Source organism: Oncorhynchus masou, unplaced genomic scaffold (genome assembly GCF_036934945.1).
Source record: "Oncorhynchus masou masou isolate Uvic2021 unplaced genomic scaffold, UVic_Omas_1.1 unplaced_scaffold_856, whole genome shotgun sequence".
Taxonomy (NCBI): domain Eukaryota; kingdom Metazoa; phylum Chordata; class Actinopteri; order Salmoniformes; family Salmonidae; genus Oncorhynchus; species Oncorhynchus masou.
The window spans coordinates 74,887-94,088 of NW_027015018.1; the positions used below are offsets into that span (position 1 = coordinate 74,887).

Here is a 19,202-nt window from a genome sequence, read left to right on the forward strand (position 1 = left end):
TATCAGGCTTTTAACCTGTCATCTCTACACCATCACTGTCTATATCAGGCTTTTAGCCTGTCATCTCTACACCATCACTGTCTATATCAGGCTTTTAACCTGTCATCTCTACACCATCACTGTCTATATCAGGCTTTAAACCTGTCATCTCTACACCATCACTGTCTATATCAGGCTTTTAGCCTGTCATCTCTACACCATCACTGTCTATATCAGGCTTTTAACCTGTCATCTCTACACCATCACTGTCTATATCAGGCTGTTAACCTGCTCCTGTCATCTCTACACCATCACTGTCTATATCAGGCTATTAACCTGCTCCTGTCATCTCTACACCATCACTGTCTATATCAGGCTTTTAACCTGTCATCTCTACACCATCACTGTCTATATCAGGCTTTAAACCTGTCATCTCTACACCATCACTGTCTATATCAGGCTTTTAACCTGTCATCTCTACACCATCACTGTCTATATCAGGCTTTTAACCTGTCATCTCTACACCATCACTGTCTATATCAGGCTGTTAACCTGCTCCTGTCATCTCTACACCATCACTGTCTGTATCAGGCTATTAACCTGCTCCTGTCATCTCTACACCATCACTGTCTATATCAGGCTTTTAACCTGTCATCTCTACACCATCACTGTCTATATCAGGCTTTTAGCCTGTCATCTCTACACCATCACTGTCTATATCAGGCTTTTAACCTGTCATCTCTACACCATCACTGTCTATATCAGGCTTTAAACCTGTCATCTCTACACCATCACTGTCTATATCAGGCTTTTAGCCTGTCATCTCTACACCATCACTGTCTATATCAGGCTTTTAACCTGTCATCTCTACACCATCACTGTCTATATCAGGCTGTTAACCTGCTCCTGTCATCTCTACACCATCACTGTCTATATCAGGCTATTAACCTGCTCCTGTCATCTCTACACCATCACTGTCTATATCAGGCTTTTAACCTGTCATCTCTACACCATCACTGTCTATATCAGGCTTTAAACCTGTCATCTCTACACCATCACTGTCTATATCAGGCTTTTAACCTGTCATCTCTACACCATCACTGTCTATATCAGGCTTTTAACCTGTCATCTCTACACCATCACTGTCTATATCAGGCTTTTAACCTGCTCCTGTCATCTCTACACCATCACTGTCTATATCAGGTTTTTAACCTGTCATCTCTACACCATCACTGTCTATATCAGGCTGTTAACCTGCTCCTGTCATCTCTACACCATCACTGTCTATATCAGGCTTTTAGCCTGCTCCTGTCATCTCTACACCATCACTGTCTATATCAGGCTTTTAGCCTGTCATCTCTACACCATCACTGTCTATATCAGGCTTTTAACCTGTCATCTCTACACCATCACTGTCTATATCAAGCTTTTAACCTGCTCCTGTCATCTCTACACCATCACTGTCTATATCAGGCTTTTAGCCTGTCATCTCTACACCATCACTGTCTATATCAAGCTTTTAACCTGCTCCTGTCATCTCTACACCATCACTGTCTATATCAGGCTTTTAGCCTGTCATCTCTACACCATCACTGTCTATATCAGGCTTTTAGCCTGTCATCTCTACACCATCACTGTCTATATCAGGCTTTTAGCCTGTCATCTCTACAACATCACTGTCTATATCAGGCTTTTAACCTGCTCCTGTCATCTCTACACCATCACTGTCTATATCAGGCTTTTAGCCTGTCATCTCTACACCATCACTGTCTATATCAGGCTTTGAGCCTGTCATCTCTACACCATCACTGTCTATATCAGGCTTTTAGCCTGCTCCTGTCATCTCTGCACCATCACTGTCTATATCAGGCTTTTAGCCTGTCATCTCTACACCATCACTGTCTATATCAGGCTTTGAGCCTGTCATCTCTACACCATCACTGTCTATATCAGGCTTTTAGCCTGCTCCTGTCATCTCTACACCATCACTGTCTATATAAGGCTTTTAGCCTGTCATCTCTACACCATCACTGTCTATATCAGGCTTTTAGCCTGCTCCTGTCATCTCTACACCATCACTGTCTATATCAGGCTTTTAACCTGCTCCTGTCATCTCTACACCATCACTGTCTATATCAGGCTTTTAGCCTGTCATCTCTACATCATCACTGTCTATATCAGGCTTTTAGCCTGCTCCTGTCATCTCTACACCATCACTGTCTATATCAGGCTTTGAGCCTGTCATCTCTACACCATCACTGTCCATATCAGGCTTTTAGACTGTCATCTCTACACCATCACTGTCTATATCAGGCTTTTAGCCTGTTATCTCTACACCATCACTGTCTATATCAGGCTTTTAACCTGCTCCTGTCATCTCTACACCATCACTGTCTATATCAGGCTTTTAACCTGCTCCTGTCATCTCTACACCATCACTGTCTATATCAGGCTTTGAGCCTGTCATCTCTACACCATCACTGTCTATATCAGGCTTTGAGCCTGTCATCTCTACACCATCACTGTCTATATCAGGCTTTTAGCCTGTCATCTCTTCACCATCACTGTCTATATCAGGCTTTTAACCTGTCATCTCTACACCATCACTGTCTATATCAGGCTTTAAACCTGTCATCTCTACACCATCACTGTCTATATCAGGCTTTTAGCCTGTCATCTCTACACCATCACTGTCTATATCAGGCTTTTAACCTGTCATCTCTACACCATCACTGTCTATATCAGGCTGTTAACCTGCTCCTGTCATCTCTACACCATCACTGTCTATATCAGGCTATTAACCTGCTCCTGTCATCTCTACACCATCACTGTCTATATCAGGCTTTTAACCTGCTCCTGTCATCTCTACACCATCACTGTCTATATCAGGCTTTTAACCTGTCATCTCTACACCATCACTGTCTATATCAGGCTTTAAACCTGTCATCTCTACACCATCACTGTCTATATCAGGCTTTTAACCTGTCATCTCTACACCATCACTGTCTATATCAGGCTTTTAACCTGCTCCTGTCATCTCTACACCATCACTGTCTATATCAGGTTTTTAACCTGTCATCTCTACACCATCACTGTCTATATCAGGCTTTTAACCTGTCATCTCTACACCATCACTGTCTATATCAGGCTTTTAACCTGTCATCTCTACACCATCACTGTCTATATCAGGCTTTTAACCTGTCATCTCTACACCATCACTGTCTATATCAGGCTTTTAACCTGCTCCTGTCATCTCTACACCATCACTGTCTATATCAGGTTTTTAACCTGTCATCTCTACACCATCACTGTCTATATCAGGCTGTTAACCTGCTCCTGTCATCTCTACACCATCACTGTCTATATCAGGCTTTTAGCCTGCTCCTGTCATCTCTACACCATCACTGTCTATATCAGGCTTTTAGCCTGTCATCTCTACACCATCACTGTCTATATCAGGCTTTTAACCTGTCATCTCTACACCATCACTGTCTATATCAAGCTTTTAACCTGCTCCTGTCATCTCTACACCATCACTGTCTATATCAGGCTTTTAGCCTGTCATCTCTACACCATCACTGTCTATATCAAGCTTTTAACCTGCTCCTGTCATCTCTACACCATCACTGTCTATATCAGGCTTTTAGCCTGTCATCTCTACACCATCACTGTCTATATCAGGCTTTTAGCCTGTCATCTCTACACCATCACTGTCTATATCAGGCTTTTAGCCTGTCATCTCTACAACATCACTGTCTATATCAGGCTTTTAACCTGCTCCTGTCATCTCTACACCATCACTGTCTATATCAGGCTTTTAGCCTGTCATCTCTACACCATCACTGTCTATATCAGGCTTTGAGCCTGTCATCTCTACACCATCACTGTCTATATCAGGCTTTTAGCCTGCTCCTGTCATCTCTACACCATCACTGTCTATATAAGGCTTTTAGCCTGTCATCTCTACACCATCACTGTCTATATCAGGCTTTTAGCCTGCTCCTGTCATCTCTACACCATCACTGTCTATATCAGGCTTTTAACCTGCTCCTGTCATCTCTACACCATCACTGTCTATATCAGGCTTTTAGCCTGTCATCTCTACATCATCACTGTCTATATCAGGCTTTTAGCCTGCTCCTGTCATCTCTACACCATCACTGTCTATATCAGGCTTTGAGCCTGTCATCTCTACACCATCACTGTCCATATCAGGCTTTTAGACTGTCATCTCTACACCATCACTGTCTATATCAGGTTTTTAACCTGTCATCTCTACACCATCACTGTCTATATCAGGCTGTTAACCTGCTCCTGTCATCTCTACACCATCACTGTCTATATCAGGCTTTTAGCCTGCTCCTGTCATCTCTACACCATCACTGTCTATATCAGGCTTTTAGCCTGTCATCTCTACACCATCACTGTCTATATCAGGCTTTTAACCTGTCATCTCTACACCATCACTGTCTATATCAAGCTTTTAACCTGCTCCTGTCATCTCTACACCATCACTGTCTATATCAGGCTTTTAGCCTGTCATCTCTACACCATCACTGTCTATATCAAGCTTTTAACCTGCTCCTGTCATATCTACACCATCACTGTCTATATCAGGCTTTTAGCCTGTCATCTCTACACCATCACTGTCTATATCAGGCTTTTAGCCTGTCATCTCTACACCATCACTGTCTATATCAGGCTTTTAGCCTGTCATCTCTACAACATCACTGTCTATATCAGGCTTTTAACCTGCTCCTGTCATCTCTACACCATCACTGTCTATATCAGGCTTTTAGCCTGTCATCTCTACACCATCACTGTCTATATCAGGCTTTGAGCCTGTCATCTCTACACCATCACTGTCTATATCAGGCTTTTAGCCTGCTCCTGTCATCTCTACACCATCACTGTCTATATAAGGCTTTTAGCCTGTCATCTCTACACCATCACTGTCTATATCAGGCTTTTAGCCTGCTCCTGTCATCTCTACACCATCACTGTCTATATCAGGCTTTTAACCTGCTCCTGTCATCTCTACACCATCACTGTCTATATCAGGCTTTTAGCCTGTCATCTCTACACCATCACTGTCTATATCAGGCTTTTAGCCTGTCATCTCTACATCATCACTGTCTATATCAGGCTTTTAGCCTGCTCCTGTCATCTCTACACCATCACTGTCTATATCAGGCTTTGAGCCTGTCATCTCTACACCATCACTGTCCATATCAGGCTTTTAGACTGTCATCTCTACACCATCACTGTCTATATCAGGCTTTTAGCCTGTTATCTCTACACCATCACTGTCTATATCAGGCTTTTAACCTGCTCCTGTCATCTCTACACCATCACTGTCTATATCAGGCTTTTAACCTGCTCCTGTCATCTCTACACCATCACTGTCTATATCAGGCTTTGAGCCTGTCATCTCTACACCATCACTGTCTATATCAGGCTTTGAGCCTGTCATCTCTACACCATCACTGTCTATATCAGGCTTTTAGCCTGTCATCTCTTCACCATCACTGTCTATATCAGGCTTTTAGCCTGCTCCTGTCATCTCTACACCATCACTGTCTATATCAGGCTTTGAGCCTGTCATCTCTACACCATCACTGTCTATATCAGGCTTTTAGCCTGTCATCTCTACACCATCACTGTCTATATCAGGCTTTTAGCCTGCTCCTGTCATCTCTACACCATCACTGTCTATATCAGGCATTTAGCCTGCTCCTGTCATCTCTACACCATCACTGTCTATATCAGGCTTTTAGCCTGCGCCTGTCATCTCTTCACCATCACTGTCCATATCAGGCTTTTAGCCTGTCATCTCTACACCATCACTGTCTATATCAGGCTTTGAGCCTGTCATCTCTACACCATCACTGTCTATATCAGGCTTTTAGCCTGCGCCTGTCATCTCTTCACCATCACTGTCCATATCAGGCTTTTAGCCAGTCATCTCTGCACCATCACTGTCTATATCAGGCTTTGAGCCTGTCATCTCTACACCATCACTGTCTATATCAGGCTTTTAGCCTGCTCCTGTCATCTCTGCACCATCACTGTCTATATCAGGCATTTAGCCTGTCATCTCTACACCATCACTGTCTATATCAGGCTTTTAACCTGCTCCTGTCATCTCTACACCATCACTGTCTATATCAGGCTTTTAACCTGCCATCTCTACACCATCACTGTCTATATCAGGCTTTTAGCCTGTCATCTCTACACCATCACTGTCTATATCAGGCTTTGAGCCTGTCATCTCTACACCATCACTGTCTATATCAGGCATTTAGCCTGTCATCTCTACACCATCACTGTCTATATCAGGCTTTTAACCTGCTCCTGTCATCTCTACACCATCACTGTCTATATCAGGCTTTTAACCTGCCATCTCTACACCATCACGGTCTATATCAGGCTTTTAACCTGCCATCTCTACACCATCACTGTCTATATCAGGCTTTTAGCCTGTCATCTCTACACCATCACTGTCTATATCAGGCTTTTAACCTGTCATCTCTACACCATCACTGTCTATATCAGGCTTTTAACCTGTCATCTCTACACCATCACTGTCTATATCAGGCTTTTAACCTGTCATCTCTACACCATCACTGTCTATATCAGGCTTTTAACCTGCCATCTCTACACCATCACTGTCTATATCAGGCTTTTAACCTGCCATCTCTACACCATCACTGTCTATATCAGGCTTTTAACCTGTCATCTCTACACCATCACTGTCTATATCAGGCTTTTAACCTGCTCCTGTCATCTCTACACCATCACTGTCTATATCAGGCTTTTAACCTGTCATCTCTACACCATCACTGTCTATATCAGGCTTTGAGCCTGTCATCTCTACACCATCACTGTCTATATCAGGCATTTAGCCTGTCATCTCTACACCATCACTGTCTATATCAGGCTTTTAACCTGCTCCTGTCATCTCTACACCATCACTGTCTATATCAGGCTTTTAACCTGCCATCTCTACACCATCACTGTCTATATCAGGCTTTTAGCCTGCTCCTGTCATCTCTACACCATCACTGTCTATATCAGGCTTTTAACCTGCTCCTGTCATCTCTACACCATCACTGTCTATATCAGGCTTTTAACCTGCCATCTCTACACCATCACTGTCTATATCAGGCTTTTAACCTGCAATCTCTACACCATCACTGTCTATATCAGGCTTTTAGCCTGTCATCTCTACACCATCACTGTCTATATCAGGCTTTTAACCTGTCATCTCTACACCATCACTGTCTATATCAGGCTTTTAACCTGTCATCTCTACACCATCACTGTCTATATCAGGCTTTTAACCTGTCATCTCTACACCATCACTGTCTATATCAGGCTTTTAACCTGCCATCTCTACACCATCACTGTCTATATCAGGCTTTTAACCTGCCATCTCTACACCATCACTGTCTATATCAGGCTTTTAACCTGTCATCTCTACACCATAACTGTCTATATCAGGCTGTTAACCTGCCATCTCTACACCATCACTGTCTATATCAGGCTTTTAACCTGCTCCTGTCATCACTACACCATCACTGTCCATATCAGGCTTTTTGCCTCTGCCTTGCTCATTGAAACTACAACATTAACATCCCCACTACTACGTGCTTGTTTAGCGAGTACATCAACTGCCTCGTTCCCCTCCACCCCCACATGGGCTGGGACCAAGTAAATCTTATCTGTATTCCCATCTGTCTAATCCTGCCATGGGGTTTGTAGCACCTCATACAGCAGGTCTTGTCTTCTACATGACCTAAAGGACTGAATACTCATTAACACTGCACATGAATCAGAGCAAATAGCTACTCTGTCTGGCTTGACTTCCTCCACCCACTGCAAGGCCAACAGTATGGCCCTCAGCTCTGACAGAATATCTGTACCACGTTTCCTGACTGTTTCCTGACTGCCACTCCACATTCCTGCACTACAAATGCTGACCCAGTATGTCCTGTCCTTCCCTGGCTTCCGGATTGGTACCCCTAGTGCTCCTTCCAGCTGTCCGGTAGTTTCTCCTATTCCCAGATTGGTACCACTAGTGCTCCTTCCAGCTGTCTGGTAGTTTCCCCTATTCCCAGATTGGTACCACTAGTGCTCCTTCCAGCTGTCTGGTAGTTTCTCCTATTCCCAGATTGGTACCACTAGTGCTCCTTCCAGCTGTCTGGTAGTTTCCCCTATTCCCAGATTGGTACCACTAGTGCTCCTTCCAACTGTCTGGTAGTTTCTCCTATTCCCAGATTGGTACTACTAGTTTCCCCTATTCCCAGATTGGTACCCCTAGTGCTCCTGCCAGCTGTCTGGTAGTTTCCCCTATTCCCAGATTGGTACTACTAGTGCTCCTTCCAGCTGTCTGGTAGTTTCCCCTATTCCCAGATTGGTACCACTAGTGCTCCTTCCAGCTGTGTGGTAGTTTCCCCTATTCCCAGATTGGTACTACTAGTGCTCCTTCCAGCTGTCTGGTAGTTTCTCCTATTCCCAGATTGGTACCACTAGTGCTCCTTCCAGCTGTGTGGTAGTTTCCCCTATTCCCAGATTGGTACTACTAGTGCTCCTGCCAGCTGTCTGGTAGTTTCTCCTATTCCCAGATTGGTACCACTAGTGCTCCTTCCAGCTGTCTGGTAGTTTCCCCTATTCCCAGATTGGTACCACTAGTGCTCCTTCCAACTGTCTGGTAGTTTCTCCTATTCCCAGATTGGTACTACTAGTTTCCCCTATTCCCAGATTGGTACCCCTAGTGCTCCTGCCAGCTGTCTGGTAGTTTCCCCTATTCCCAGATTGGTACTACTAGTGCTCCTTCCAGCTGTCTGGTAGTTTCCCCTATTCCCAGATTGGTACCACTAGTGCTCCTTCCAGCTGTGTGGTAGTTTCCCCTATTCCCAGATTGGTACTACTAGTGCTCCTTCCAGCTGTCTGGTAGTTTCTCCTATTCCCAGATTGGTACCACTAGTGCTCCTTCCAGCTGTCTGGTAGTTTCTCCTATTCCCAGATTGGTACCACTAGTGCTCCTTCCAGCTGTCTGGTAGTTTCCCCTATTCCCAGATTGGTACCACTAGTGCTCCTTCCAGCTGTCTGGTAGTTTCCCCTATTCCCAGATTGGTAGTTTCTCCTATTCCCAGATTGGTACCACTAGTGCTCCTTCCAGCTGTCTGGTAGTTTCCCCATTCCCAGATTGGTACCACTAGTGCTCCTTCCAGCTGTCTGGTAGTTTCCCCTATTCCCAGATTGGTACCACTAGTGCTCCTTCCAGCTGTCTGGTAGTTTCCCCATGTTGGGAGTAGTTTCCCCATGTTGGGGGTAGTTTCCCCATGTTGGGGGTAGTTTCCCCATGTTGGGGGTAGTTTCCCCATGATGCATGTTTTTGTAATATTTGTTATTCTGTACAGACTTCCTTCTTTTCAGTCTGTCATTGAGGTTAGTATTGTGGACAAACTACAATGTTGTTGATCCATCCTCAGCTTTCCAAAGAATAAGTTCAAGGTTCAAATATCAGGAATGTGACTGAGGTCACACTAACAACTCTTTATTAGACAGAAATATACACATTTAGAGAAGCAGACATTTAAATGTTAAAATGTTTGACTTCTTCAGGTTGTTTCTCGGGATCCTCTCCTCTCTCTAGGTGCAGGTTGCTGTAAGGATATTGTTTGGGGGCCTGGAACAGAGGACAGGGGGCATCACAGGATATACCCATTCACCTCTCCTACAGAAGAGGACATTTGAAGACCTTTGTACTTTAAAAAAAACAGGTGTTTGGTGAGTGTGTGTGAGGTGCTCAATGGTCTTCAGAAATATATCATAAGGAAATGAAATAGCAAAATATGGTAGAATATGATAAATGCACTTCAGTTACCAATGCATGTCTTCACACTATTGAATTGGTAGCAGGGCAAGGAAACAAATGAACACTAACAGCAGTAGCATCATCTCCGAGTCCGTGTACACCTGTCATTAAACTGTATTCAGGGATCAGATCTGTTGCTGCAACTGTGAAATCCAATCTTAGTGTCCACGGGACACATATGAGGGGTAGACCCAAAGGCTGATAAATCCTTCTCAAATCCAGATTTTTTTAATGTTTTATTTATTTTACCTTTATTTAACTTGGCAAGTCAGTTAAGAACAAATTCTTATTATCAATGACGGCCTAGGAACAGTGGGTTAACTGCCTGTTCAGGGGCAAACAACAGATTTGTACCTCGGGGGTTTGAACTTGCAACCTTCCGGTTACTAGTCCAATGCTCTAACCACTAGGCTACCCTGCCGTCATAGTAGAAAAAGGTCTTGAGATACCAAAATGGGATAGGGTTTCAATACAACAGGAAAGGCATATAATTATATTATCTTCTGGTCTGTGACATCTTAGGGGGTTACAACAGCGATTACAACGGAGACAAAGACTGATGCTTTGCTCAATGCCAAACTTACCACCGGCTGGTAAGATGGAAACTTCTCCCCAAGGTAGAACATGAGCAGCATGAAGCCAACGAAACCAAACAGATGTTTGCACATGGTGTGCCAGGCCACAGGGCTGGGCGACGTGTCCACTCGATTCCTGATGAACATGTCAAAATCCCAGTGGATCTGGAACGAAACCATGCAACAGGTGAGAACCCACTGTCAAGGAGTCAGGGGGGAAATACATGAGCAGATAATGAGTCGTAGCTTACACACATTCACGTCCTGCCATTTCAAATGTCTACGTGCATAAATGTACACAATACTTCACAGTAAACAACAAGTGGCGCACTGTGAATAATACACAGTAGGGCTGTAACGACACCAGTATTGTCATATTGTTCTATTTTTACACGAAGCAGCTCAAACTCTTTGGTTCTTTATAAAAACCTGCTTTGTGTAAAATGTTGTGTGCTATAGCTTGGAAAATAAATACAAAATGTGACTCTGGGTAACATGTTTGTTTCCAACATTAGCGCTGTTTTCCTAAATGAGTTCATCCGCTGTGTGTTGTTTTCTTGTCACAATACTAAACAAGTATCGGGATACTGGTATGGTCCCAGACCTAATATATAGTCTTATTAGTCAGTTGTGTCGTCATGATACTAAACAGGTATCGGGATACTGGTATGGTCCCAGACCTAATATATAGTCTTATTAGTCAGTTGTGTAGTCACGATACTAAACAGGTATCGGGATACTGGTATGGTCCCAGACCTAATATATAGTCTTATTAGTCAGTTGTGTAGTCACGATACTAAACAGGTATTAGGATACTGGTATGGTCTCAGACCTAATATATAGTCTTATTAGTCAGTTGTGTAGTCACGATACTAAACAGGTATCGGGATACTGGTATGGTCCCAGACCTAATATATAGTCTTATTAGTCAGTTGTGTAGTCACGATACTAAACAGGTATCGGGATACTGGTATGGTCCCAGACCTAATATATAGTCTTATTAGACAGTTGTGTAGTCACGATACTAAACAGGAATCTGGATACTGGTATGGTCCCAGACCTAATATATAGTCTTAGTCAGTTGTGTAGTCACGATACTAAACAGGTATCGGGATACTGGTATGGTCCCAGACCTAATATATAGTCTTATTAGTCAGTTGTGTCGTCACGATACTAAACAGGTATTGGGATACTGGTATGGTCCCAGACCTAATATATAGTCTTATTAGACAGTTGTGTAGTCACGATACTAAACAGGAATCTGGATACTGGTATGGTCCCAGACCTAATATATAGTCTTAGTCAGTTGTGTAGTCACGATACTAAACAGGTATCGGGATACTGGTATGGTCCCAGACCTAATATATAGTCTTATTAGTCAGTTGTGTCGTCACGATACTAAACAGGTATTGGGATACTGGTATGGTCCCAGACCTAATATATAGTCTTATTAGTCAGTTGTGTCGTCACGATACTAAACAGGTATTAGGATACTGGTATGGTCCCAGACCTAATATATAGTCTTATTAGACAGTTGTGTCGTCACGATACTAAACAGGTATCGGGATACTGGTATGGTCCCAGACCTAATATATAGTCTTATTAGTCAGTTGTGTCGTCACGATACTTGTTGGCAGATGTCTTTTATTTTTTAATATACACTGAAAAAGAAAAACATGCAAAGATTTGACTGAGTTCCAGTTCATGAGGAAATCTGTCATTGAAATAAACGACTTCGGTCCTGATCTATGGAGTTCACATGACTGGGAATACAGATATGCATCTGTTGGTCACAAACGCCTTTACCAACAAAAGGTTGGAGTGTGGATCAGAAAACCAGCGTGCAGCGTGACACATGTCCTTCACATAGTTGATCAGGCTGTTGACTGGCCATGTGGAATGTTGTCTCACTCCTCTTCAATGGCTGTGCAAAGTTGCTGGATATTGGCAGGAACTGGAACACTCTGTAGACGTGGATCCAGAGCATCCCAAACATGCTCAATGGGTGACATGGTGAGTATGTAGGCAATGAAAGAACTGGGACATTTTCAGCCTCCAGGAATTGTGTACAGATCCTTGTAGTAACATGGGGCCTGGCATTATGCTGACACATGAGGTGATGGCAGCAGATGAAGAGCACAACAACAGACCTCAGGATCTCATCACGGTATCTCTGTGCATTCAAAATGGCCACTGATTAAATGCAATTGCCTTCATTGTCCGTAGCTTATGCCTGCCTGCCTATACCATAACCACACCATGGGGCACTCTGTTCACAAAAAAAAAAAAAAAAAAAACGCTCGCCCACACAACGCCATACACATACATCTGCCTGGTACAGTTGAAACCGATATTCACCCGTGAAGAGCACACCTCCCCCTCTTTCCCAGTGGCCCTCTGCCCACTGAAGTCAGTTAAGACACCAAACTGCAGTCAGGTCAAGACCCTGTTGAGGACAACAAGCACGAAGATGAGCTTCCCTGAGATGGTTTCTGACAGCTTGTGCAGAAATTATTTGTTTGTGCAAACCCACAGTTTCATCAGCTGTACGGGTGGCTGGTCTCAGACGATCCAGCAGGTGGAGGTCCTGGGCTTGCGTGGTTACACGTGGTCTGTGGTTGTGAGCCCGGTTGGAAGTACTGCAAAATTCTCTAAAATGACGTGGAATCGGCTTATGGTAGAGAAATTAACATAACACTGGTGGACATTCCTGCAGTCAGCATACCAACTGCACACTCCCTCAAAAATTGAGACATCTGTGGCATTGTGTTGTGTGAAAATACTTGACATTTTAGTGGCCTTTTATTGTCCCCAGCACAAGGTGCACCTTTGTAATGATCATGCTGTTTAATCAGCTTCTTGATATGTCACACCTGTCAGGTGGATGGATTCTTGTAAAAGAAGAAATGCTCATCAACAGGGATGTAAACAAATGTATCAAAATTGGAAAGTAATCCGCTTATTGTGCATTTGAAACATTTCTGTGATATTTTATTTCAGCTCATGAAACTAACATTTTACATGCTGCATTTATATTTTTGTTCAGTGTAAGTAGAGTGAGATCTGACACTGTATGTAGAAATAAACCCCACGGCTATCTTACCGCCTCCCCCAGTTCCTCCTCCATCTTACAGCCTCCCCCCCAGTTCCTCCTCCATCTTACCGCCTCCCCCAGTTCCTCCTCCATCTTACCCCCCCCCCAGTTCCTCCTCCATCCTACCCCCCCCCCCAGTTCCTCCTCCATCTTACCGCCTCCCGCCCAGTTCCTCCTCCATCTTACCCCCCCCAGTTCCTCCTCCATCTTACCGCCCCCCCCAGTTCCTCCTCCATCTTACCGCCCCCCCCCAGTTCCTCCTCCATCTTACCGCCTCCCCCAGTTCCTCCACCATCCTACCCCCCCCCCAGTTCCTCCTCCATCTTACCGCCTCCCGCCCAGTTCCTCCTCCATCTTACCCCCCCCAGTTCCTCCTCCATCTTACCGCCCCCCAGTTCCTCCTCCATCTTACCGCCCCCCCCCAGTTCCTCCTCCATCTTACCCCCCCCCCCAGTTCCTCCTCCATCTTACCGCCTCCCGCCCAGTTCCTCCTCCATCTTACCGCCCCCCCCCAGTTCCTCCTCCATCTTACCGCCCCCCCCAGTTCCTCCTCCATCTTACCGCCCCCCCCCAGTTCCTCCTCCATCTTACCGCCTCCCGCCCAGTTCCTCCTCCATCTTACCGCCCCCCCCCAGTTCCTCCTCCATCTTACCGCCCCCCCCCCCAGTTCCTCCTCCATCTTACCGCCTCCCGCCCAGTTCCTCCTCCATCTTACCGCCCCCCCCCCCCCAGTTCCTCCTCCATCTTACCGCCCCCCCCCAGTTCCTCCTCCATCTTACCGCCCCCCCCCCCCAGTTCCTCCTCCATCTTACCGCCCCCCCAGTTCCTCCTCCATCTTACCGCCCCCCCCCCCCCAGTTCCTCCTCCATCTTACCGCCCCCCCAGTTCCTCCTCCATCTTACCCCCCCCCCCCCAGTTCCTCCTCCATCTTACCCCCCCCCCCCAGTTCCTCCTCCATCTTACCCCCCCCCCCAGTTCCTCCTCCATCTTACCCCCCCCCCCAGTTCCTCCTCCATCTTACCGCCTCCCCCCAGTTCCTCCTCCATCTTACCGCCTCCCCCCAGTTCCTCCTCCATCTTACCCCCCCCCCCCAGTTCCTCCTCCATCTTACCGCCTCCCCCCAGTTCCTCCATCTTACCGCCTCCCCCCAGTTCCTCCTCCATCTTACCGCCTCCCCCCAGTTCCTCCTCCATCTTACCCCCCCCCCCCAGTTCCTCCTCCATCTTACCGCCTCCCCCCAGTTCCTCCATCTTACCGCCTCCCCCCAGTTCCTCCTCCATCTTACCGCCTCCCCCCCAGTTCCTCCTCCATCTTACCGCCTCCCCCCCAGTTCCTCCTCCATCTTACCGCCTCCCCCCCAGTTCCTCCTCTATCTTACCGCCTCCCCCCCAGTTCCTCCTCCATCTTACCGCCTCCCCCCAGTTCCTCCTCTATCTTACCGCCTCCCCCCAGTTCCTCCTCCATCTTACAGCCTCCCCCAGTTCCTCCTCCATCTTACCGCCCCCCCCCAGTTCCTCCTCCATCTTACCGCCTCCCCCCAGTTCCTCCTCCATCTTACCGCCTCCCCCCAGTTCCTCCTCCATCTTACCCCCCCCCCAGTTCCTCCTCCATCTTACCGCCTCCCCCCAGTTCCTCCATCTTACCGCCTCCCCCCAGTTCCTCCTCCATCTTACCGCCTCCCCCCAGTTCCTCCTCCATCTTACCGCCTCCCCCCAGTTCCTCCTCCATCTTACCGCCTCCCCCCAGTTCCTCCTCTATCTTACCGCCTCCCCCCAGTTCCTCCTCCATCTTACCGCCCCCCCCAGTTCCTCCTCTATCTTACCGCCTCCCCCCAGTTCCTCCTCCATCTTACAGCCTCCCCCAGTTCCTCCTCCATCTTACCGCCCCCCCCCCCCAGTTCCTCCTCCATCTTACCGCCTCCCCCCAGTTCCTCCTCCATCTTACCGCCCCCCAGTTCCTCCTCCATCTTACCGCCTCCCCCCAGTTCCTCCATCTTACCGCCTCCCCCCAGTTCCTCCTCCATCTTACCCCCCCCCCAGTTCCTCCTCCATCTTACCGCCTCCCCCCAGTTCCTCCTCCATCTTACCGCCTCCCCCAGTTCCTCCTCCATCTTACCGCCTCCCCCAGTTCCTCCTCCATCTTACCGCCTCCCCCCAGTTCCTCCTCCATCTTACCGCCTCCCCCCAGTTCCTCCTCCATCTTACCGCCTCCCCCCAGTTCCTCCTCCATCTTACCGCCTCCCCCCAGTTCCTCCTCTATCTTACCGCCTCCCCCCAGTTCCTCCTCCATCTTACCGCCTCCCCCCAGTTCCTCCTCTATCTTACCGCCTCCCCCCAGTTCCTCCTCCATCTTACAGCCTCCCCCAGTTCCTCCTCCATCTTACCGCCCCCCCCCCCCCCAGTTCCTCCTCCATCTTACCGCCTCCCCCCAGTTCCTCCTCTATCTTACCGCCTCCCCCCAGTTCCTCCTCCATCTTACCGCCTCCCCCCAGTTCCTCCTCCATCTTACCGCCTCCCCCCAGTTCCTCCTCCATCTTACCTCCTCCCCCCAGTTCCTCCTCCATCTTACCGCCTCCCCCCAGTTCCTCCTCCATCTTACCGCCTCCCCCCAGTTCCTCCTCCATCTTACCGCCCCCCCCCAGTTCCTCCTCCATCTTACCGCCCCCCCCAGTTCCTCCTCCATCTTACAGCCTCCCCCAGTTCCTCCTCCATCTTACCGCCTCCCCCCCAGTTCCTCCTCCATCTTACCGCCTCCCCCAGTTCCTCCTCCATCTTACCGCCTCCCCCAGTTCCTCCTCCATCTTACCGCCTCCCCCCAGTTCCTCCTCCATCTTACCGCCTCCCCCCAGTTCCTCCTCCATCTTACCGCCTCCCCCAGATCCTCCTCCATCTTACCGCCCCCCCCCCCCAGTTCCTCCTCCATCTTACCGCCTCCCCCCCAGATCCTCCTCCATCTTACCGCCTCCCCCCCAGATCCTCCTCCATCTTACCCCCCCCCCCCCCCAGTTCCTCCTCCATCTTACCGCCTCCCCCCAGATCCTCCTCCATCTTACCGCCCCCCCCCCCAGTTCCTCCTCCATCTTACCGCCTCCCCCCAGATCCTCCTCCATCTTACCGCCTCCCCCAGATCCTCCTCCATCTTACCGCCCCCCCCCCCAGTTCCTCCTCCATCTTACCGCCTCCCCCCAGTTCCTCCTCCATCTTACAGCCTCCCCCCAGTTCCTCCTCCATCTTACCGCCTCCCCCCCCCAGTTCCTCCTCCATCTTACAGCCTCCCCCAGTTCCTCCTCCATCTTACCGCCCCCCCCCCCAGTTCCTCCTCTATCTTACCGCCTCCCCCCAGTTCCTCCTCCATCTTACCGCCTCCCCCCAGTTCCTCCTCCATCTTACCGCCCCCCCCCCAGTTCCTCCTCCATCTTACCGCCTCCCCCCAGTTCCTCCTCCATCTTACAGCCTCCCCCAGTTCCTCCTCCATCTTACCGCCTCCCCCCCCCAGTTCCTCCTCCATCTTACAGCCTCCCCCAGTTCCTCCTCCATCTTACCGCCCCCCCCCCCAGTTCCTCCTCTATCTTACCGCCTCCCCCCAGTTCCTCCTCCATCTTACCGCCTCCCCCCAGTTCCTCCTCCATCTTACCGCCTCCCCCCAGTTCCTCCTCCATCTTACCGCCTCCCCCCAGTTCCTCCTCCATCTTACCGCCCCCCCCCTCCCCCAGTTCCTCCTCCATCTTACAGCCTCCCCCCAGTTCCTCCTCCATCTTACCGGCTCCCCCCAGTTCCTCCTCAGGTCTGGATGGTCCCAGGAATACCATGGGTCTCTCTCATGCTGGGATCTGTCTGGCAATTGTGGGTAGTCTCCATACCTACAGAAACACAACAGGAAAAAAAGTGAAGTGTGTAGGTGAATAACCTTAGGTAATGCACATATCCTGAAATGTTAAAACTCCCATTGCTGTCCAATATTTGTTCTCATACCTTATATATAGTGCATCCCATAGGGCTCTGGTCAAAACTAGTGCACTATGTAGGGAATTGTATACCGTTTGGGATGCAGAGCCTCAGTCATTTCAGTGAGTTCAACCCACAGGTTGAATTACCAAATCAATTTGCTAGTTGTCTGGCAAAGCGACATTGCTCCTGCTGTAATGAGGTGGTGTATAGATGACAGGAAAACAATGGCATGTGTGTCCTTCCTTATCCACGGTACCCCGCTTCCTTACCCCTCGCCATTATCCGGGATTGGTTCATAATCCTCCACCCTCATGTTGTACTTCTTCGCTGCAGCTGCTCTCTCCTCGGGCGTTTGGGGGTATGGCCCTGGCAGCATGCCCTTGGAAGGTCCAGAGGCTATACAACATTTGGAAAGAAGTTACTACAGTACCATTTATCCCCATGATCAACCAGAGTGGGATTGTTAGCTAACTAGCCGTTTGAGAATAACGTTAGGAATTGCTGGTATATATATATATATATATTCCTAAAGACCGTAACGTTGGCTGGCCAGGTAACCGTGTATGAGATCTAGCCTAATATTTGATCGTAGACAGTTAGCTACGTAATACTGAATGAAGCTTTTACTAACGTTAGTAAACCACTGAACGAGATGCAGCTCTGTTGTAGGCTAGCTCAAGGTTAGCGACACTTTGCCTGGCATGTTCGAACTTCCATTCCAACTTGATGCAGGCATTTTGCACTTGTTCAACAATATCGATACAGATCCATGAACCAACCTGCTCTGACTTGGGAGAAAAGCGCCGAGAAGCCTGGCTGTTTCCCCTTGGAAAGAGCTCGAGCCCAATTTCTGAAACCCACGGCAGCCATGTTCAATTGTTGCGGTGACATTGAACAGTGAAATACGCATGCGTCCGGTGACAACTTCGGGAAATCCAATGTATGTTTTTTCTATTTTTTTTCCCTCTTCGCTTCTTCTTCTTTGGGATTTGGTTGGTGGATTGCATCCAACTTGAAGTTGCATACCCCGCCATCTACTGTACTGGAGGGTGAAGCCAGTCACAGCATACCTACACGGCGGGCGTCACAAACACCAGGAATCTTCAACCGCTCCATCTCCACACTTAACGCTACCCTTTCAATGGTGTCCTGTTCCTAAGAGCAAGCAACACATCTTGACTCAAGTTGCGTGACACGGAGTGCCTGCTCCCTCTTTATTTATTTTTATTTAACTAGGCAAGTCAGTTAAGAACAAATTCTTATTTTCAATGATGGCCTAGGAACAGTGGGTTAACTGCCTGCTCAAGGTCAGAACAACAGATTTTGTACCTTGTCAGCTCGGGGATTTGAACTTGCAACCTTGCAGTTACTAGTCCAATGCTCTAACCACTAGGCTACCCTGGCACCTCATCTGACCAGAAGAGACACACAAAAATATCACGTCCACTACTCGTTTCTTTAATCCTTTCTCACCCACCCTGAAAATACAAATGGATCCGCAAGCGTCCACTTTCTCCAAAAATGTCACTCCTACTGGATCAGATTGTACTTTATTCAAACTCGGCGGTCCTCCCCATACTGCATCCTCACTCTCAGGTTCCATCTCTGAGCTACTGGAGGACGTGTCCCTGTTTTCACACATGATGCCAAGCTCCCTCACCACACCACCTGCCACCGCAGTTAATTCCACCTCACTTTCAATTTCCTTCTGTAGCTTTTCCAAA

The 19,202-nt window shown here is 47.7% G+C and overlaps 1 protein-coding gene across 2 annotated transcripts; it reads right to left on the minus strand.

Moving 5' to 3' along the window:
- Positions 1-9,505: 9,505 nt before the first annotated feature.
- ndufb8 (NADH:ubiquinone oxidoreductase subunit B8) lies at positions 9,506-18,406 on the minus strand. 2 transcript variants are annotated; one of them, XM_064963860.1, is made up of 5 exons: positions 18,258-18,406; positions 17,748-17,874; positions 17,291-17,390; positions 10,447-10,602; positions 9,506-9,673 (listed from the first exon to the last, which is right to left on the minus strand). In XM_064963860.1, exons 1-5 carry the CDS (start codon positions 18,367-18,369, stop codon positions 9,581-9,583), a joined length of 588 nt encoding a protein of 195 aa, XP_064819932.1. In that variant the 5' UTR covers positions 18,370-18,406; the 3' UTR covers positions 9,506-9,580. The 2 variants fall into 2 exon arrangements, with proteins under 2 accessions (XP_064819932.1, XP_064819933.1); XM_064963861.1 differs by having other exon boundaries at positions 9,631-9,721.
- Between the last annotated feature and the right edge of the window lie 796 nt (positions 18,407-19,202).

Bases quoted from the DNA above. Each gene is read 5' to 3' on its own strand.
- ndufb8 (XM_064963860.1), bottom strand. From the start codon at position 18,369: ATGTCACCGCAACAATTGAACATGGCTGCCGTGGGTTTCAGAAATTGG. The intron at 17,875-18,257 runs GTTGGTTCATGG...AATGTTGTATAG, and splicing joins TTTCTCCCAAGTCAGAGCAG to CCTCTGGACCTTCCAAGGGC. The intron at 10,603-17,290 runs GTAAGATGGAGG...GTTTCGTTCCAG, and splicing joins GGAGGAACTGGGGGGAGCCG to ATCCACTGGGATTTTGACAT.